This window comes from Diadema setosum, chromosome 13 (assembly GCF_964275005.1).
Source record: "Diadema setosum chromosome 13, eeDiaSeto1, whole genome shotgun sequence".
NCBI classification, from domain to species: domain Eukaryota; kingdom Metazoa; phylum Echinodermata; class Echinoidea; order Diadematoida; family Diadematidae; genus Diadema; species Diadema setosum.
The window spans coordinates 37,639,780-37,662,933 of record NC_092697.1 but is presented as its reverse complement, the minus strand read 5'-3'; the positions used below and the strand labels follow the sequence as shown (position 1 = coordinate 37,662,933).

The following is a 23,154-nucleotide window of genomic DNA, read 5'->3' as shown; positions in this document are numbered from 1 at the left end:
GTTTCTGTCACTGTTTTGTATGCAAAAGTCATTCCTCTACAATAATCTAGCTACTAGTCACTTTGACAGAAAAACAATCATAGATTTGTCAGACAATTTACAAAAAAAAAAAGCTTGGCGGTTTTTTGGTTTTTTGGTGGTTTTTTTTTTTTTTTTGCAACGTTGGTCATTACATGTCCAGTGTAACAAAAATCTATAACAGTTACATACTGTAGACTCAAAAAACAAAAAACAAAAGATAGAATGTTCTCTCACACCATGATTATGCTACCGTCTCAGAATAATGTAGCACACAGGGGTTTTGACCATGAAGGTTAATAGGTAAAAAAAAGCATGTACCCTTTTCAATTGCAGAAAAAATTTCTCTTGTAATCATGATGAAGATTTGTAGAAGAAATGTGGTTGTAATAATGATATTTCTTGCGTTTTAAAGCAAATTATTGTAAACACGATTCTACAATCTTGATTAGCAACGGTCTGGAGGTATTTCCAGTTTTGATTTGCTTTATTTGAGTGGCGCACTTCTCGTCTGAAAAGCATGATCTCCAAAACAGGACAGAGGAGGAGGCAGAGATTAGCTCAACCCTACATTTACTTGTATGCTCCGCAGATATCGCCAAATGCAATCTGCCTGCCCAGACTACACATAGCTAGTGTGCGCTATGCGAGTTTCATTGACAGATTAGGACCAAAATTCAAATGAACATAACAAGCACGATTCCTAAACGTGATTACGAGATATGTTTTTCAGCATCTGAGAGAGTTTTGCATTTGAGTATCTACACGTAAAGAGGTCTGTAACTTAAAGGGCAAGTCCACCTTCATATAAGGACTGAGAGAATGCAGCAATATGAGTAGAACACAACAGTGAAAGTTTGAGGAAAATTGGACAATCCGTTCAAAAGTTATGAATTTTTTGAAATATCTGCGCAGTCACTGCTGGATGAGAAGACTACTACAGTGTATGATGTCACATGCGTACAACAATATAAGGAAAATAAAAAGAGAATATCACAAAACTTCACTTTTTGAATAAAGTGCACATTTCTTCAACTTGTTATTGAGGTATGCTAAGGGTTTAATTCCCCCGTCTTCTGAAAGAGAGAAGTCGGGTGTTCTTTTGTTATGCCAGAAAAATGGAAATATGCTGAATTTTCTATTCTTTCTTTATATCGTTGTACACATGTGACATCACAAGCAATATTAGTCTTTTCATCTAGCAGTGACTGAGCAGAAACTTCTAAAATTCATAACTTTTGAACGGATTGTCCAATTTTCCTCAAACTCTCACTGACGTGTTCTACTAATATTGCTGCATTCACTCAACCCACATGTCCATGCAGGTGAACTTGTCCTTTAAAACATGATTACAATCACAGTTCAGAAAAATTATTACAGGAGAGTTTTTTTTTTCTACTACCTGAAAAGGCTCATAAACTTTCATGAACATTTAAGAGTAAAACACGATGAGACTACGTACCAACTGTCTGATGGCATCGATGGCTCGATTGTACTTCTCACACAGGGTGTACATGCTTTCAAAGCTGAAAGGAACAATCAAAGCAAAGAGTGGTGTCAAACATCGCACAGTGTTTGAATAGTTCCAGAGTTACACTCTGTCAACTTGGAGCAAGGTGAGACAGACAAAATGATGAAGTGCCTGATGCAAGAGATTAAACTGAAGTCATCTTGTTGGTAAGGCTATTACAGTACATCAGTTATTCATCAGTCTCACATGGTCTTTGGTATTGAATAAACAATGTGTCACCCCACATTCCAGCTTTGGGTAAACCCAAAATCCTTACTACATGTAGATTGTTTTGCCCCTGGATTTCCTTATAAAGGCATACCCTGTTATAAGGAATATGGATACAACATTTTTTCTTTTCCAGTATGAGAGGTTTTTACCAGTAAACTGTCTTTACATGTATTTACTTTGTCTGGTATGTCATATTCATCAAAAAAACTTTTGGCAGTCCTGACTATCTTGTTATTATCCAATCGTGGTTCACTTGTACATGTACATCTTTGCAGTAATGTTTCCATTTTCCCCCAGAACTCAAAACAGTGTCAACAAATGTTTGTATACAGTGATAATACATGTCTTATGATCATGTGATGCAACCATACACTTATTTCTTTCATTTTCATTCCAAAACACAGGGAAGACCATTGAAGTTTGAAGAAAAGAAAAATCAGAAATCTGAATTTCTGCCAATTTTGATCTACCACTATAGAGAAATCAATGTAGCAAAAGTGTGTACAGCCTTGAGAAAAAGGAAAGGAAATCAGATTTAATTCTACAGATTATCATGCCTGAAACACAGCAGGGAGACCTTGGATTTCTTCAAAGCAACACTATCTAGAAGTGATGTCTAGTTGATCAGATTACAAATGCTGTGACATTCAAGAAATACCCAGAATAAGATGCAGAAAGTGGATTCTTTTTCTTTTTCTCAAACTAGTCCCTGCGGCTGTATCAATTGGAAGCAAAAAAAAAAAAAGACCTCTACCAGTTGCCTCAATAAGCATATACCATATACACAAACTTTTCCCTCTGACAAGATGTGCTTGCTACTTCCGTAAAAGGGCAGAGATACACGTACATTGTACTTGTATATCAATACAGTGCTGTGGGTAATGCAATACAGGCAAGCATTTCTTGATCTCAACGGATTAAATTACACGTGTACTTCTCTGCAACTCACAATCTTGGGTTTGGACATACAAAGTACATGTATCCATGATTCAGTAAGGCACATGTACAATGTACAGTGTACATGTATGTACGTACTGCTAATACAGTATCTATGATCAGAATCATATTCACTGCCACTTTTAATCAATTGTTAAGTCAGTTGTCTTTCAACTACTGTATGTTTGCAATACAATGTAACTAATGATGCCAATAACAAATAAACATCCACACTTACTATCTGCACTTTCACCACTGTAATTTTTTCACTTCTCTAGATTTTCAATCAGTCTGCAGTGACCCTACAGATTGTACTCTATGGCCCAAATTCACGGAGGTGGTTAAAATTTAGACTATGGTTTATGCAAATTTCTTCTGCATAAATACGCATGACAGACTGTGTATGCCGACAGACATCCAGTATGAACAAACGCGGTTAGATTATGCACATGTCAATGATATGCCTAGATTTCATGCTTATTTTAGTCCATGGACTAAAATTCAAATCATCTTCCTGGATTCTGGTCTACATTGTATGTGGTTGCAACTGCTGCTGTGCATTGTAAAATAGTGCGGCTTGTATCTTACCAGCAGTCACTCACACAGGCTTACCTTGCGGTGTCATAGTCATTTAGCACGTTGTTCTCCATGGCCAACATGAGTTGTGGGATGTCCTGACACACCCACCTATTCATAAATGTAAAACAAAATAAAATCGGTCGTAAATGAAGCTCTAGAAAGAACTCTTGGTACATATGAGGGTACGGAATTGGGAATGATAGCTTTGTGAAAATACTGGTAGTGTGAATAATGCTATGCTATTTTTTATCTGATTCATTAAAAAAAAAAAAATATAGAATGGGATTAATTAAGATCACATGGCTTGCATTTTTAGAGCTATGGGCAGAGCAAGGGGAATTTCAGCACACAAAAACAACCAGTAATTTGTTCAGGATTGGAATGAAAGAAATGTATGCAAATCTAATGTTTCAAAATTCATGAATCTTCATCTTTTGATACAAGAAAATGTTACTTCATTTGACCTCACATCATTGCTGCTTGTAGGCTTAGCTGACCCAGCAAATTGCTTGCTAATACACACAAATCCTACTCAAAGCCATAAGTATTTTTACACGTACATAGTGACCTGCCCGACTTTATGACCATCAGTAGTACAGCTGTACACAAATACTGTAATTCTCTACAAACCATACAGTACAATTGTACACTGTATGTCCCATACACACTGAGATAAGTGAAGGTTGTGAGGAAATATTCCAGTAAAAGTGTTTTCCAGATTCATAGTTGATCACTTATTTGATAGTCTATTGTCATATCTCATGGATTTGTTCTTGTACATTGTACACATTGTGTGAGGGACAACCATTCATCCATCCCCACATATTTTCTCATAATAATGCATTAGATTAGAGTCTGTGTGCTTTATTTATAGCTTCCTCAGGGGGAATCCCCTGTATGGAATTAGGCTGAAACCACAAACACATCCCCCCCCCCCTCATTCCAGTTGTCTGAATATCACAGCTGGAATTTCCAGCTGAATACGACGTGTTGTATTAGGCAATGACACAGGAAGCCTATATTGCAGGGGGAGAGATTTCGCAAGGGGTCGGGGGTCAGGGTGTACCTCACGCTGTTTCACCGATACCAGTACCACGGCTGGCAGAACAAAATCATTAGCTTAACATTTACCTAAGAAACCATTATTGGATGTTGCAGATGATGCTTTTTAAGACTTTGCAACTGTATGTATGTGTACCTTTGAACCCTTTATTCTTCTACTGGCTGGACTGGTTGATGGTGGGTTCAGAATTGCTAGTTGTTTCTCATGAGTGCACACATGTCCACTGTAAATACCCAATGCCCGTATAACATACTTGTACAGTATACTGGGAATTGGCATGGTGGAGGTTAATAGTTTTGTACATGTATGTAAATCTTTTGTACGTATGTAAAGACCAACCTTTCCTATCCGGGCAGGTCGGGGCTGGCGCTCATCTGGTTAAGGGATTTGGATGAATATGGGAGACTCGATGTCTAAGTACATGTACAGGTGTAGCTGCCTACCCAATGGTAGGGATGTAGGCCCTACACTCAACATGTACTGTACATGTAACCTATTGAAGGTGTAGCACATACTAACACTCTTTCTTTGCTGTCAGTGCATGATTATGATAAGCATTGTTTTTGTTTGTTTGTTTGTTTTTACAAAATGAAATCAATTTGTTTTAAATAATATGTAAGTCATGTGAGATTGTGTACGATGTTTATTTGAGTTTGAATCCCCCTTTTTATCAGTTTGGGGGGGAAAAAATCACGCCGAGATATCATCCGGATAATAGAGAGATCCAGACAAAGGGAGGCCAGATACATGTAGGAGAGGTCAGACTGTACAAAGCTCCTGATAGAGTGTGCAACTCACCTTATGGTATCCACAATTTCCACGGCACCATCATTCTTATCCTAAATGAAATAAACAAAACAATAGACCATTATTACAGCTGTATGTAAATAAACTTCTGTGTACCAGTTTATGTACAAATGTATGCAACTTGTATCTCATTTGACTGTACAACGTAGAAGCATACATATAGTATTCAGTACTGCACCAGATTTTATCATGGAGTAACATAGTACCGCGAACAGCCGTACACCGTATTCTATATGTACTTGTGTCACACATACACTGTACATGTACATGTACAAATACATGTACATGAACAGGTACATACAATGTACCATATGTAGACATGTACATGTACACATGCATGTACTACAATTGTGTACATACATTGTACATGTTTATAAGAAATGTATACAGGTATACGTACACGTACACGTACACTGTATGTACTTTTACTGTACTTCAACTTTTAAATCCTTGAATTCATTCTACTGCAGTACAGTACTAGTACATTACACTGTATGAAAAAAGTACAAACATTGTATGTGTACAACTTAATGTACTCAATACTTATGACACAAAGATAACATAAAATATCTTGTTGTCCCTCAACGAAGAAATTCCTGTCATACACTCTTTAAAGACAAGTACACATACATTGTACATGTACGTGCTGACGTATGGCACATGTAGGTAAATATTGATCATGAACGACTGCAATGCTTGTAAACACAGAGCGTACAATACAGGCCTATACGTACATTTGTTGTACATCAAAACCCTTACAGTCATGCCTTCAATGTACCAAGATTGAATGCAGGTACACGTGTACAAGTGTATTTACACTTGTAGGCAATAATTTTTGTGTTTTGTTACACCTATATTACATGTACACAAACATGAATTTTGCGAGTCAATACAGGTGTAGCAAATTGCAAAATTAACAAAGAACACAAAACCTTTTAATATCAAGGATAATTATTGAAATAAAACAGGAACTGTTACATTACAAAGTCTATAAATTCAAAAAAGGCCATTACACACCATGTACATTCATGGGGAATACCAGCATTGATTTCTATGCAGCAATGTACAACATGTACATACCCACTTGCAATGAAAAAGGAAGATGGTGAGAATACTTGTACACAAACATGAGTATGTGTATTACATGTTCAGCACTGCCAACATTGGAAATTAGACCCTGTTTACAGTGCGGGGCTGGGCCGCGGCTCAGCCGTGGCCGAGCCCACCTTCATTTCAGTGTAAACGCGCAAAAGGCCAAATGCGTGGCCAAAATTGGCCGCGCATTTGGCCACGCTCTGGAGGTGGTCTTGGCCGTGGCCGAGCCGCGGCCGAGCCCGGCCTTTTCTCAGTGTAAACGCAAACTGGGCCAAATGCGCGGCTAATTTTTGTCTGGCTTCCAGACCCTCTGTTCGTACTATTTCACTATTCAGGATATTAACCCCCTCAACGTCGAAAACTAGTATAGTTTAAGGTGTTTTTGTCCTGCAAAAGATTTTCCCTTCAGCAGAGGCCTTTGCCCGAACGGCGACTTTGTCGCCACGGAATCCAATTGGCAAAGGGTCTGAAAACCACATACCAAATTGCTTTTGTTTACAAGCAGAGCGCCACTACGACAAAATATTGAAAGGTTTGAATTAAAAGCGCGGCCGAGCCCGGCAGTCTAAACGGACAAAATTGCGGGGCTCGGCCCCGCAATTGAGGTTGGGCTCGGCCCATCCCCGCACTGTAAACGGGTTCCTAGTTGAGAGTGAGACTCCCATAGGCCAATGCTATAATTTAGGAATCAAAATGAGTGAGATCAATAGAAATGCATGCAAATTAAATAAAGTTTTAGAGTGAGAAAGGACCAAAATGAGTGAGTCTCACTCTCAATGAGTGAGAGTTGGCAGCCCTGCATGTTCCTCTACCATCACAATACAGACAGTAAACACATTGCACATTTTGTACAGTATACACATGTACAGTACATTGTGCCTCTTTGTACACATGATGCAAGACCAATGTACAATTGTATGCACAATACACTACCCTACAATGCTCTGGAGCATAATTCACAGGCTACTGCTCATGGAGTATTGGTAGCACATGAGTGTGAATCCTGGGGGGCGTTTCATCAACGAGTTCGTCGGAGTTTTCACTGACAAATTTGCTATCAGCCAATCAGACGCAAGGATTTCATTAGCTTTTAACAGTTGTCAGTGTAAATCCTTGCGTCTGATTGGCTGATAGCAAATTTGTCGGTGAAAACCTCCGACGAACTCGTTGATGAAACGCCCCCCAGGAGTCTAATACAAGTTGTACATGTAGTGCCAAATATGGTCATTGCCTTTTAACCCTTTTATGAATACGTGTACAACGTTGTATGCCCAGGCACCTACTTGTACACTGGGTGATTTGAAGTTCAGTGCTAGTGCTAGTGCTAAGTGCTATCTCAGCACTAGCACCGGCGATAAAACCAAACTTGAAATCACGTCGGTGTTGGGAGTTATGACATATTTCCGGTTGCTGGTGCTGGGCTCGGTGTTGAATGTCGTCTGCTGAACCGAGCTCCGCCGATTGTGTTAGCAATTTACGTGCTTTTCACCCATTGACTAACACTAGCCCCTAGGGATTATCATTGTCTTCATTTCAAGTTCGGTGCTGGTGTTAGCGTTGCCGTGCGAGACCCATAAACGTCCATATTAAAGTACATGTAGTTGTACGTTTTACGTGCAAAGTCTAGGCTAATGCAGTGGTTGCCCACGTATTATAAATGTACACGAACACTCTCCACATGGCTCTATAAATCTTGAGCCTGGGAGCAAAATTACGATAATTGTGTTTTAAAGAAGGAATGAAATTTGTGGTATTTTAATTCGTCTTCCTCATTATGTGTCTAAAACTAAGCAGATTTGGCTACATCTTTTTATATTTGACTGTAATCATGCGCCATTATTTTTTTCGTTGCGCAATTCCCGCGGACCTCGTGGTGCTGTGATGCCAACACCTAGTGCTGGAGATCAATAATTTTGATCGGTATCGCGTCGTTAATCTGACTGTCGGTGTTGGAGCTCAATTTACATAATGCTGTTACTTGGGCGCTAGCAATACTGTAGCACTAGCACTAGCACCAAACTTGAAATCACCCACTGTAGTTGAACCTTTTAAACATCAGTAGTCACAGACACTAATCCATCCAAACTTGTACCGCTGGTATTTGTAAGTTAGAATAACAAGCTTACTTGGGTCCTGGGTATACCATACATTGTAACAATTTACAGTACCTGTATTAAAGGGGAAGGCTAGTAACTGATCAGGGGGAATCAGTGGAAATGCTGGGAGATGATTGTTCCAATCCTTATGGGATTCATTCAAGAGTTCATTGTATATCTATTGTTGTGTGAAAATGATTTGCTTCAGAATGGTCTCATATTCAAGTAATGTGCAGTTTAATGCTTCCAGGTTAGCGTCCCTGGTCAGTGACGGAGCATTAATCTGCACATTACTTGAATATGAGACCGTTCTGAAGCAAATCATTTTCACACAACAATGAACTCTTGAATGAATCCCATAAGGATTGGAATAATCATCTCCCAGCATTTCCACTGATTCCCCCTGATCAGTTACTAGCCTTCCCCTTTAAAGGGATGGTATAGTTTTGGTTGAGATGGCGATTAAGATTTAACTTTATGCAAGAGATAATTAGAAAGCACTTACATGAAATATTTCTATTATAATGCATACAATTCTAGATGAATTCAAAGTTAATTTGATAGAAATCGGTTTTGAAATGGTTGAGATATCAAAAAGAAAGTAGTCCAAATAAAAGGTGGGTCCCACCTTCTGTTTGGACCTATTGATATACTGTACTAAAGTAATATAATTATCTACAATGTCTACATTGTATGTACATGTGTACATACATGATACCCTGTGTATTCATGATAATGCCACAGCAAGGAACAAAATATCTACAATGTGCAGACCATCCTACTTTCATACATGTACAGTATTTCTGGCAAGACTTCCTTATGTCCCCAATCTCAATAACACCCCAACACTTGCTAAATGTGTGTACCAGTATCTGTGCATACATTGTAAGCTAACAAGGTAAGGTCGTGTTGCAGATGCAGCTCGGGTGGTACTCTGTATGGCAAAATTAGTTTGTGTGTGTGTGTGAGGGGGGGGGGGGGACAGGGTGGGACATACGGTACACATACATATGTACATGTAACTATGGTGAGTCTTTCCAAGGGTAAGCACTATTCAAGCACCCATCCACCTTCATCATGAATATTCATCAGGCTGACACGGTACGGATCTCCATACTGCTGCCGTCTTCATCCAGGCGCGCGCTTTCTGATTGATTTGATTCCATTTCTGCCCGCTCGCTAGCCGGTAGGATACCTATAATTGTACTAGTAGCCTGCTTGCTTGTTCCAGCAATCTGCGAATTTTTGAACCCTTTCAAAACAAAATGACCCAGAATTCGTCTTTTGTACTTCTGCCATCAATGTAACCTTGTCTCTACGTGATATTGAAGGGCTAAAATTGAAAGATATGCGGGATTAGTGCCCAGAGCTATAGGTGTCCCCAGTGGTGCCATGTGCATAAAGACTGGTATACATGCCGTCCTGAGATTATGCGCATTTTTGGTGCCCAGAACACTTAGATTTTAGAACACTGATAATATTTCTGACATCCTGTACAGTTCTGTATTATTTTGAAATACTAGTAATGTAAAGGGATGATAGATGCGTACAATGTAGGTTTGGTGCCCAGAAAGCTGAATTTTTGTCATTTTACAGGGTTCGAAATTGGCGATGGTCCGCTGGCCATTGGCCACCCAAAATCACGTCGGACTAGCTAAAAATCGAAAAATTCTGAAGTTACTAGTCCGTCTGGCTAGCCAAAATATTGCTTCAGTGCCAAAATTGATTCTAAGTAGTCCGCCTGGCTAGTTAAAAAAAAAGTTAAGTGCGACCCCTGTTTTATAACATTGATTTATCCTGTCACCACCTTCCATTTTCACAAATATGTGAATGGTTGAAATGTAAAAACCAGCAGGATTGGTGCCCAGAATGCTGGAAAGGTGCCATATTAGAACACTAATGGATCTCTGACATGTGATAACATTTTGTAATGTAAAGGGATGACATTGAAAGATGCACGCAATTCCTTCCCAGAACATTGGATAGTTGCCATTCATGTAAGTTACAATGTGTAACCCTGTCAACCTGTACAATGCATATATCATATTATACTGTAAAATGTGAAGGGCTGAAATTCTGTAATATTCTGTACATAAAGTATACGCTATTGTAAGGGATAATACATGTAGCTACAGTAGATGTGCAGGTTTGGTGTAAGAAAACTGGATGGGTGTCATAATAGAACACTGAATTATTTCTGTCATCTCCCTGTACCATTTCCATACAATGTGAGGATCTGAAATTGAAAGACTAGCAGGATTGGTGCCCAGAATGCAGGATAGGTGCCATTTTAATACACTGATTGTAAACCTGTCAATTTGGAAATATTATCATGAAGAGCTGAAATTGAAACTCTGGAAAAAAGTGTATAACCACTGTATTTGGTTTGCAGAATACCACTGGGTTAAATTCTGATATCATATACAGTGATAATGTTGGCAAATGATGCTCACATTATGGCTGACTCTGGAAGGTACACGTTGTATGCAACTTTAGTGACCAAAATAGTGTACTGCATTGCTCTTTAGATTTAACCGTACATGAATGGTACACTTGTAGGTGTCAAACACATTGACACTGTTCAGTGAAACCGATACCCCTCTATAATATAGCACTGGGCGTAAAGAATGACAATGTATGATGGGGGGTTGTGTACACAGACACTTACAATTGTAAGAAGTTGAGATTTAGATGAATTTTTCACATTGCCATTCTCAATAAATATATTCCAATACACAATGATGAGGTTCTGAAAATGATAAGCAAAGCGAACAAAATCAATTTTTGTCGTAATTAGAGAACTTAACTGAAACCCTTGCAAATATATTTTGAACATTACAGCCAGCCTCAGTGTCTTGTCTTTGGGAATGGATTAACACTGAAGTTTGTTGTTTCTGACTTTAAACATGCGCACAAATTTCACATCGCGCGTGTGATAGAATATTGCACGCTTCTTCTGGTTGACAAATCATGAAACAAATTGCCGAATTCTGCTTTAGAGAAGTTACCTCAAAAATTGATATAAAATATTTATTCAAAAGCCATTGTACTCTATGCTTAATTTATGGAATTTCATTGTGTTTGTGGAAGAAAATTTTTAGTCCGGTGATACACACGACATTACGCACAATGGTTTTTTATTCTTCACTGGGGATTTAATATTGTATGCAATTTACTGAAAAAAAAAAACACCACCTGATAATAAACAATAACAGCAAAACAATGATACCAAATATTATGAATACAAATGTACACCACAGAAAAGCATTACGTGCACTTCACACATGTTGGCAAGAGGGTAGGTGTGTTCGGTTTTAAAAAAAGTACAGCACAACTAAATGTGGGAAAATAACAGTTAACACCCTATGCATTCAAAGCAGTTAACTTAAAGCATGTAAAGCATATGCCCATGATTTGACTGTTTCCATGAATCAACCACTCTTCAGAATATAATGGTATCAGTAAGTGCATTCTCTCCTTGTTCATTAATAAAAAATGGCGTAAATCAAGTGCGAAATTCAAACTACAAACTGTAAGCAACTACCTCCACATGTAACTGCACGTGTTCCGAAGAGCACGACAGTGGGCCATGACGCCAGACCTCCGAAATCATTGGTGCAACCCTCCCACAGTCAGCTCGCATAAAGCAGTCCATGGCAACACGTATAGACTTTATTCCAAGTTTCGAAGTTAGTACTAGTAGGTTAAAACCCCCAGTATTCGGTCATTTAAGCTTTTCTGCAATATTTTTTCAAACTAAAATAATACATTATACATCATATCTACAGCAATGTATGTGAAATACGTGTGTATATCAAATTTCTTTAATCTCAATTTTCATTTTGTTAAATATCAAACAGAATTTCACAAAATCCCAAAATATATCACCTTGAAAATTCCCCAGAATATGGTCGCCGCGACCAGTATTCGGTCATGTGATATGCGCGTTCAAAGTCAATGCGTGTTCAAGGTACTGTAGCTGAAAAACGCGCTGCGCACTACCTTGTTGGCGCACAATTGCATCGCCAATGTTGCCGCGCCCATTGGTGACCGAATACTGGGGAATCAGCACTTGCATTCAACCCTTGTAGTTTGTACAGCGTACATTGAGACACTGCATCGGCACGTACGGAACTTCTGTTTTTCTTTTGCGTTTTTGAGGATACCATCACACTCCAAGCTTGCGATAAGCAAAAAATTCCACAAGAGAACGGCATATTTCTCGATTTTTAGCGCTTTTTTGGCGACCCGTACTGTTAAATCCGCGCGCCCTTTTGGAAAGTCACGCCGATTTTGCACTTTTGACGGTGAAATTTGGGATTTTGGATGGATTTTTGGAGGGGGCTAAGAGAGTTTCCTGTTCTGAATGAGTGTGCAAGTATACTGTGAATTGATGTGATTGCGTGTGTTGTGACAGTAGAACTTACTGGCTGGTGATTAGTGATAAGTGACTGAATACCGGTAGGTAACCAAATACTGGTACTCTTGCCCTTGTCAGTTTATCTGTATTGAACGTGCACAGCGTGTACATGTACACCAACAGCCACGGTGGCAGCAGTTTCTGAGATACATTGTACACTCTGCGTTTATGCACTATTTATACATTGTACCTGCATGCCACCTATGCCAGTGCGCCAGGACTTTGTGAGATGCGCCATGTTTCGACATGAATTAAAAGTATGTGCGTTGAATCTGTGCGCATGTAAACGCAAATCTCTCATACTGAGTACAGTGTATACAGCGTGGAGTATGAGTACCACACTCTCGTGGTGCCGTGTACATTGTATACTGCTCTCGTCAGCGTGTGGTAGAAACGTGGCACACGCGCTAGTCCATTCACAGGTGTAGGAGTGGTACATGTAGGTCCATGCATGGGCATACAACTGTAGGTGGTCGAACAGTGGGCGCAGCGCGCAGGCGGTTGAATCACGCTCGTTAAATTGCTTCCGCAATTAAGTTTCTTTAAAATACCTCAATCTAAATTTCGCAAGTTGGGGTTCTATAGGTCTAACGGTTATATCCTTTAGAGCTCTCTATGCACATACTTTATCTGCATCCGTGCATTTCTTATCGGCGTACTAGTAACAAATTCACTGCATGCTAGGTCAGGTGTCAGTTCTTGGCACGAGTGGTCAAAAAATGGGCAACGTGCTTTACATCTCAAATCGCATTTTCAATACGCCCTTGTGCATTTGGAGTATTTTCTCCACTTGTGAGTAAAATTCAGGCAAATCGTTATACATGTATTTTAGGTTTCTATTGATAGAAAAACATTATGGTGTCGCACCCAACCATACTGTACAATACATGTTGTTGTTTAAGGTTACACAGTGTACTACTGCACTCTCCACTCCAACTCTGACTTTAGGGCCTAAATCTTCACATTAGTTTAACGTTAGGCCTAACACTGTTAGGCCTAACGTTAAACTAATGTGAAGATTTAGGCCATAGTAACAGTTATGCCAGTTAACTTTTTTTAGACCACCTATGTCTTCGGATTCTTATGCCTATTACATATACATTTCATGCTGCCTTGTCAAATGAATGTAAGACTACAAAGGATGACAAATATGTATGAACACTGTTGTGTAAATGAAAGTCCGCTTATTGAAATCTTGGCGTAGCACTAGGTGGGGGAGGTTCCACATTAACCACTCACTCAGCTCACACAGCCATCCACACGAACACGTCGAACGAACTCACGACCTCATTCTCCACCCGGCTACTCCCGACATGTCTAACGTACAAGGTTAGAGTGAGCTAGTATGTACGAGAGATCGTAGTAAATTCTATGGATTCACTCACGCTGCTGTCGCTGGACAGAGCCTCATCAGAGTTGTGAGAACCAAAATACTCACGGTGTGTTGGAGTGGCCACGTATAAACAGCGGGTTCTGCTCCCGCCGGACTATGCAGTCGCAATTCTTTCGTCATTTTCGATGTCTAATTCTCTGCTGTCTGTGTCCAATTGTCTATAAATCCAGTTATGGTCAGATTTTCAACTCATTTTCGGTCGTCCAATCCCCCCATTACTTCCCGACGTCGACCTAGGTACTTCCGTACAAAGACGCCTCGCGGAGGTAAATGGTCACGTGACAGAAATGGCCGCTGTTGATTGGTCTGCGTAAAGATAGTTTAGGTTTTTATTATGATAATTGTTATCATCCTCTTGTAGTAGTATGTGTGAACATACACGCACAAATTCTATTTTGACGCTGTTTGGCGGGGTATTGCGAATGAATTACGCACGAAAATGCAGCATATTTGAGTAGTTTGAGAGAGCGGCTTTCTTACGACATGTGAATGATGATGTCAGCAATGACGTCAGACACAAAGTAAAAACGAAATCAACTCCTTTTAGAGAGACGATAAATTGCTGAAATTCGAAAATAGCGCATGGTTTACGTGATAGAAGCTCAGCTCATATTGTTTGCGAGTCTGAGAGACACCTTTTCGCAGTGAGGTGCCGGTAGTAGATGTAGAGTTTCTTTTCATGTAAGTTTTACACTCGATTTGACAAGTATTGTCATCACTCAATGTGTGACATTGCGCAGACTGTTAGATGTCATGTACCCGAGAGGCAGCGAACAGTGACATACACATGGCAGAGTTTATATTGCAACGTCCCTTTATCCGCGTGGCTCGATCTTTAATATCAAAGAAGTAATTCTAACAAATATATGTAATCAAAAGTCTATCATGTTCAATCTTGTCTGGTAGAGCAGATAATAAAGCTTGCTTCAAACTCCTCATAAAACTCTTCATGTTTATGTGCAGGCCTACAATATAGTTCCTATGTATATAGGGCCTATAGTATTATGTATACATAATCATGCCTACATAAATATTTACACATATGTATATAAAGTAAAAGATGCAACTTTATGGAGGTAGAAAAGGAGAAGGAGTAATCAATTTATCGTTCAAGTTACCTCACGGGTAAAAAAAAAAAGTTATAAGAAGATTTAATGAACACATTTGATGTTTAAAATTTATGCTGAAGGAAGTCTAACAACGGAGAAGACACTTTCATTTCCTTGGACATTTTGAAGGTCTAAAAGAAAAATTTCATTAACCTGTTATGTCTTGCGTCAGTAAACTGTAGTTAAATGTTTTTAGGGAGTTTTGCCAAAATATGCTAAATGAAAATCGACTAGGCCTATAGATATAATCCTGTCAAAAGTTATAAAATCGTAAATTTTTGGTTAATTTCTAGTGCCCGATCATTTTAGATATGTCAGATGACATAATCTCTCTGTGAAGTTAAAGCAATAGTATAGGCCTAACCAAAAATGAAAATAAATAAACAAATACATATGGACATGATTTTGCAGATTTCCGTTTTTAGGTCTGGAACAACTAAACTAGAGCTGTGTCCTCCAAAATCCATCTATAGACTATAATGTCTACCTTGATATAACCTCTCAGTAACAAGTCGAGGAAATGTTACCATTCGGACATTGTGTTGTAGACTTTCCATAAAGAGAGAGGCCCGCAGGGAACTACATGATGAAAGTGAATATCCATAAAAGCATCAAAACGGGTTTCCAGTCACTCAAATTTTCACTGAGTGTTTCACTATGGGTGTTAAACAATCAGAGCTGTGAAACATCTGCTCCGTTCACTCGATGACAGAATGTGTCTTAAGCTTTGTGAACTATTCAAAACTGGGTAATATAACATCACTTCGTATTATATAGACTATAAACTACGACAAAAGGATGAACAGATCATGCGAATGAAACTATTAGTGCACCGTGAATAGTAAAAAAAATAGGCCTACCGATCACGGCAAGGGATTATGTCTATTAATTATAGGTTTGTTTTTTTTTTCTATATTCATGAATCTGACAAATATTGCCAAATTGTTTATCATATGGTATACTGGCCTAACAGAAACTATAGATTGCAAGAAAAGAAAAGGATAGCCATATCTGTATCTAAAAAAATCGAGTTGTTCATTTTCACTCATTTTGGAGTGACCTCAGGGATCACTCGAAGACTTTGGAGTGATCCCTGCACGAGGTCACTCTAAAAAGAGTGAAAATGAACATTTTCACACAAAGTTCACTCGAATGTCACTCTTTTTTGTATTCACTCCTTTTTAGAGTGAATATTTTCACTGGATTTTTTATTTTTTTTTTATTTTTTAGAGTAGTAAACTAGAATCAGTGAGAAGAGATGACACTACTATCTGATTATCCAACCAGACACTTTGACACTTTATGTTCTGAGATACGCGCAGAACTTTACTTTTTACTTTGTTTTGTACCTCTGATGCTCTTGCATTTTGTGTCAAAATCTTGTTTAGGATGGAAGCGTCATTCTGTAGTTACGATAGCCCATGTCAATGTATGCGTGTTGATCTGTATTAAGCGCATGAGTGATAATTGGCCGTGACGAGACGCGACTCTTATCACTTGACAGAGCATGTTTCTTCACTTTCGCTACTTAGAGGGCGCCACATCAATAAGTATGTAAAGCAATAAAAGCATGAATTCCAGACCTGTAGGCCTATTGATTTGTATGTTACTCTTTTTCTTTTTTGCATACTATGTACCAATTTGTATTGATTTGTCGTTATACTTGGACTCATAAGGTAGAAATAAAACCACACCACACCAAACCAAGATGTTTGTAATTCTATACTTTGACATCAGTCAGAAGTAATACATGCAGCAGCCTTAGTTAGAATTCTAAACTTTACGCCTGCCGTAGGCCTATCTTATTACCAGCAAGTATGTACAGCGGCGAAGATCTGGTCTCACAATATGTAGGTGTGCTTGGTTGTTTAAAAGAAAATAATGAATTAATGCAAAAAATTCAAGAAATGATTAAGAAAGAATTTTAAAAATTCAGATGAACAATCTTAGAGAAAGAAAAGGATTCAATTGTAAATCTGTAAGCTTATTCAACACATCATACACATTAATCAATGTTTATGAAAAAGGTCCAGCATAAAAACGCGGTTAATCGAAATGATCAACTATACGATATCAATGGAAGGGGAACTATTGGCCGACTGTCTGAGGGGTCATGGCAGTCATCGACTCACACCCGGCAACTCCGTTAAAGTTACTTTTTATTGTTAGGAGCATGGACTTAAAAAATGTCTTGAAATATATCACATTTGATGCGCATGTGTAGGTCAGTTGCATCACAAAACATCCTACCGTGTAAAGATTTCGCAATAAAGCTTAAAATATAAGGAGATGTACAGTGTATCACTATTTTCTCAGTAACCCATAACTGTATAAAAGACGGTTTAGTCTATATATAGAAACATTCTTTTTGTAACTATTGTTCACATTTTGCATATCAAAATAACAATACTTAAGGCCGTGTCACACATCTTTCCGAACAAGCCTTGCGTGCGACTTGCCAAGAACAATTTTTACTTCCCGGATATCCCCGCAGATGACCCGCACATGGCAGTACCTAGCACGTATCTCACCCCGTAGTTGCCCGGAGGTGCGCACGCAAATCCTTTTTACCCGCAACCTAGGCCCTGTCACACCTTTTCGGGTAAGCTACTGGCTTGTTGCGTGTGGGCATCCGCAATACCGGACAATTTCTGAGGGCGGACAAGGATTTGGGCGAGTTTTGCATGCGTCTTACTTGCTGGACGCGTTCTACTTTATTAGTTCTACTTGAGGGTATTCTGTGTGATCTGCGTGCCAGGCGCATGGGGGCTGACTACTCAGTGAAGGAATTCCTCTGAAGGAATGGCAGAAGTCCCACAAAATGTCATTATCTTGGCTGCATACGGGGACTGCGAAGTACCTGTGTGGGAGTTGCCTGCGAGGTGCTGCCGCTAAGGGCCTCCTACTGGCGTTCTGCGTGGACCTCTGCGGGCAATCCCTGCGACTCACCCGTAAAAAGTTTAGGTCGTGCTCAAAACTTGGCTACGGGTAAATCGGACTTGCGTGCGCACCTCCGGGCAACTATACGGGCGAGATACGCGCTAGGTATGTCAGGTGCGGACCCACTGCGTAGAGCTCCTGGTAGCAATGTTTCCCCTCAAGTCAACTCGCAAAACTTCCCGAGACACGGTATGACCAGGCCTTGAGCATGCTCAAAACGTGTTCCGAGTGAGTCGCGGGGGTTCGCCCGCACAGGTACACACAGAACACCAGTAGGAGGCCCTTACCGGCAGTACCTCGCAGGCAACTCCAACGCAGGTACTTCGCAGTACCCGTAAGTCTCTCGTAACAGAAAACGGATCGGTTTTAAAGCTCTCACGCAGGTCACACGGAATACACGCAAGTAGAAGGTAAGTAGCACGCGTCTAGCATGTAAGACACAAGTGAGAAACGCCCACAGAAAATTCTCTTGCGTGCTGGAAAATCCCCACTCGCAACAAGCTCGCGTAGCTTGCCCGGAAAGGTGTGACAAGGCCTTTTGCATTAATTATACTGATTCAAATTTTTACGTTGGTTGTTTATTAACTCACATTTTAGAACTATTTTGAAGCACAAAAGCTGAGTTTCAACTTTAATACCAAATCACTGCCATGGAAATTCATGTCATAAGGCCTACAATGACGATTAAATAGGCCATGTATTTCTTTTTTTTTTTAGACATATATATGTTTCACTTCTTTTGATAACAGAGAACAAGGTAAATAGAACATAGTGAAATGAATAGACTGTACAATAATTGAGGACCTATAGTAATCATACATTGTATAGTAAAAAAGCAACAGAAGTGATCGAAGTGAAGTACAATATACCGTGCGAAAAATGGAGGGACCCACTAAAAAGACAGAGCTTGTAGTGTGTGGGCCCCTCTAATATATGTATGTAATATATGTATGCCCCTCTAATATAATGTATACAATGAAGGAAGCGAAGAAGAAGAAAAAAAATCCCACACCAACCAAACAATCAAAAAAAAAAAAAAAAAACAAGCAAACAACCGACCAAACAAACAAACAAACAATCAAACAAACAAGAACTGTATCCGGTACGGCGCACATAGGCCTATACAACAACGACAAAATAGAATAATAGAAAATCAGTGTAGGATTACGTATACTCTATACGGAAAATAAATTATAGGCAAAGTAATACTGAATTTGCTTGTTTTAATCGTATGCTTAATTGAATCATCACAAACATAATCAAATTATTTACAAATGATTTGTAATGATTGGAAAACAAATACATACTCTCTAAATTCCGTGGATTGAAAGTCAATCTAATAGATCAGTGGGACCAATCCAAAATTGGATTGAAAGTTTCAATCGAATAAGATTGAATTCTAACTCTATTAGATTGAAAACTTCAATCCAACGTTTGGATTGGTCCCTGACTACAATCTATTTCAATCTAAGGAATTTAGAGTGTAAAAGAAAAAAGAAAAAAAGGGGGACAAGAAAGTTGAAAATAACCTCCAATATCGAATAAGCAATACCAAGCCGCACCGAGAAATTAAATAAACTACATGAACTTGAACAGCTGCCTATTGCGGGAAGGGATTTCTCGAACTGACATCGTACTGTCAGCCCTAAGATTGCAGGAAAACAAGACCTAATAACTCCATCGGGTGCTGTTCGTTATTCCGAAGGTTCGCTATTCCGAAGGTTCGTTATTCCGAAGGTTCGTTAATCCGAAACACACAAATTCCCTATACCTAGAGGTTTGTTAATCCGAAAATGAAAAAGGGTTCGTTAATCTGAACATTTGTGGCGCTATTCCGAAGGTTCGTTATTCCGAAGATTTGTTAATCCGAAAATGAACTTCGGAATAACGAACCTTCGGAATAACGAATCTTCGGATTGAAGAGCCTTCGGAATAACGAGCTGTAACCAAGCCATCAAGGGTCAATGAAATCAGGGCACACTCCACATGCTAAAACACACTATATTCCATCCACGAATACCACACGTTAAAACCAACCCTAATTTTCAAACACTGAACTCATTTTCAAACGCAAACAAACACTCAGTTATGTGGAGCGTGTCTCGACCCCAGTGACCCAAACTAGGAAGAAAAAAGAAATGATTTATGGTCACACAATTTGTATCTATTGTAGGCCTTGTCACGGCCAAATCAACGATGTTACTCCGACTGGAAAATCACGGTGGCATGGTACTGTACATGTATAAGTATTTTCATACAATGCACTGCACGAAGTATGAAAAGAAGATATTGAGGGAAACACAGACCAAATGCTAATTTATCTTTTACATATCATAAACTAAATCTCCATTTTCTCAAATGCTTAGGGAGTTTATTGTTCTTAGCCAAGTAATATTCTATTTCCTTTTGTCTTTTAACAAATGATTTAAAAGCAGTCACACGAAGTAACTCATTTTTAAATTTGCAAACATATCTATTTCATATTTCACCAATAAAATAAGTACCAAATTTGTCTTTAGGAACACCAAAAAGTTTTTTTTTTTTTTTCAAATTTAGTAAAAATAAAACTAGTATCATAATGTTGTAGTACCTATCAAGGCTTTCCAAATTGAAGAGACTTTGCACACTCTCAAGATAGATGGACCGTAGTTTCTTCTCTATCACACACACACACACACACACACACACACACACACACCCACACACACACACACACACACTCACACACACACACACACACACTCACACACACAAACAATTTGGTTAGTCTTTGCTGTTAATTTTGTGCAAAAATCCATTCAAAGCTATGGACTTATTAACTTATTAACTTGCTTTCCAATAATCATATCTTTTATCAGGATGATATTGAACATTACTATAAAGTATGAGACGGTACTTTTCTGGTAGCAACAGTCTTATTAACTCTTGAACTTCTAAATTAGAAATGTAAGAAAAAAAAATAATTTAACAATTCCCCTGGGATTTGATTCACTACAAAATTGAAAATTCTCCGATCTGATATCAAAATCAATTCTTCTAACAAGTAATGGCCAGTCATGCGAATTCTCTCATAATAGCGTTATTATAAATAACAACTGAGCAGGGGCAGATCTATAGTTTAAAAAGAAAAAAAAAAGGGGGGGGGAAATGAGGAAGAACAAAACAATACAAAACAAGAGTCGGTCTTCACATTATGGCTGCAAATTCTCTATAAATATCCAATTTTCCCTTCTCCTGACCCCTTGCAGATAGCCATCCAGCTGACCCCCCCCCCCCCCCCCCCCACGGTCAGCTGGATGGATATCACACACAGCATACACAGCGTGCGTCATGCGCTAAGTTCTAGTACTGTATGCAACAAATCCATGGTATGGATATGGGATATTGGATATAATGAACGAGATCGAGAGCTGTGCTTGGAACTCCGTAAACGAGAAAAGCTGAGCTGCCCCACCCTTGTTTTTCCTTAGCGGAAGGCCAGCGAAGGGTAGTGTGTCATGGTTCATCCATTAGTAAGTCTAAAATCTATCTAGATTCTCAGTGCCGTACTAATTTGAAGGAGAAGTATCATAAAACTGAGCTTTTCACAGTGCTTGCTTGCTCTCGGCTTTGTAAAAAGGGGTTGGCGTAGTCCCGCGTGTTGCGATACATGTTTGTAATGGGGCTGACTACCACTGCAAACAGCTGTTGATATTAAAAATGGATTGTGTGTGATTGTGTGGTTGTGTTGTGCATGTGTACAATACTGAGTATTGTATAACCGCAGCAGCGACCCCATACGGACAAATACGTACTATGTTACAGCGCCCCGCGACGGGGTTATATATTGTATTAATAATGTTAGTATTCTTCTTCTTCAATCTTTAGTTTATAAGGGCTATATTATGCAGCCTATCACGAAGATGAATATTATTATGATGGTCTTGATGAGACTGTACGCTGAACTATGGTACATATTAGGAAGCGAAGTAGGCTTCGCATTTAGTCGTGACATTTGCCAATGTGTAAATTCTTAGATAAATTTTATTACACTTAAATTACAGGTTGGTTACATAGTATCTAAGTAAGACATATCTTACAACTTACAAGCATGTTTATTGCCCTATTTATTATGTATATGAGCCAGTGAGCCAGTGACTGAGCTACACGTTTGTACTTGTACTGTAGTCATGGTGTTTAGTGGTAGTGAGAAGTGTTGACATCATGCGTCATGACATGACAGTGCAGCTGTGGACATCGAAGGATTATATATCAATAAAACACAGCCTTGTTGCTGTATTTTACTAAGTCACAGCATCTGGTTGGGTTGTCCTATAGTATGGAAGGATTAGACTAGTCTACAGCTACATTGTAGTTGTACACCTGTACATGCATGTGTACTGAGTATTTTTGAGTGATTGTCTACTGTAGAGTTTTGTTTATGTGAAAAATGCAGAATCTTTAGGCCTATGGCTAATAATCACAATCAAGTTCATTTGTCAATGCAGTTTAATATGTATATAGTGTATACATGTATCTACAATGTATAATCACATCAGTTTTCAGTATTACAACTGTAAAAGTTCTTTGAATATAAGAAACCATGATACATTGTACATGTACATTGTATATAGTGTACCGGTATGTAAAATGTGCAGGTGTAGGGCTATGTGTATTTACATTGTACATGTACATTGTAAATTCTTGTGTACAAAGGACAGAAAGAATAAGGAAATGACTTGGATGACATTGCATCTTTTCTTTTTGCCAACTCTAAAAGCTTGATTGTACATGTACGTGTACATTGTACAATATAGAACTTGGTATGTTTTAGGCAAATTTTGTCAACAAAGTGATATTTTCTCACACTCATTTTGACTATTTTTCTTTATTGTTAAATTTGAATGCCATTGCCTTATGATGTGAGTTGCAATTTTCATACATGATGTTGATAAAAACAACTACAAAAATTCATTTA

At 38.8% G+C, this 23,154-nt stretch overlaps 1 protein-coding gene across 1 annotated transcript in view; it reads right to left on the bottom strand.

Moving 5' to 3' along the window:
- LOC140236651 (uncharacterized) overlaps window positions 1-14,372 on the bottom strand; it is a 45,250-nt gene extending 30,878 nt beyond the window's left edge. Inside the window, exons 1-4 of the mRNA XM_072316571.1 lie at window positions 14,194-14,372; window positions 5,136-5,176; window positions 3,308-3,382; window positions 1,481-1,544 (exon numbers count right to left, since the gene is read on the bottom strand). Of these exons, the coding sequence (XP_072172672.1) occupies window positions 1,481-1,544; window positions 3,308-3,382; window positions 5,136-5,176; window positions 14,194-14,268 (255 nt within the window). The 5' untranslated portion in view covers window positions 14,269-14,372. The remainder of the gene's footprint in view (window positions 1-1,480; window positions 1,545-3,307; window positions 3,383-5,135; window positions 5,177-14,193) is intronic.
- Window positions 14,373-23,154: the final 8,782 nt, after the last annotated feature.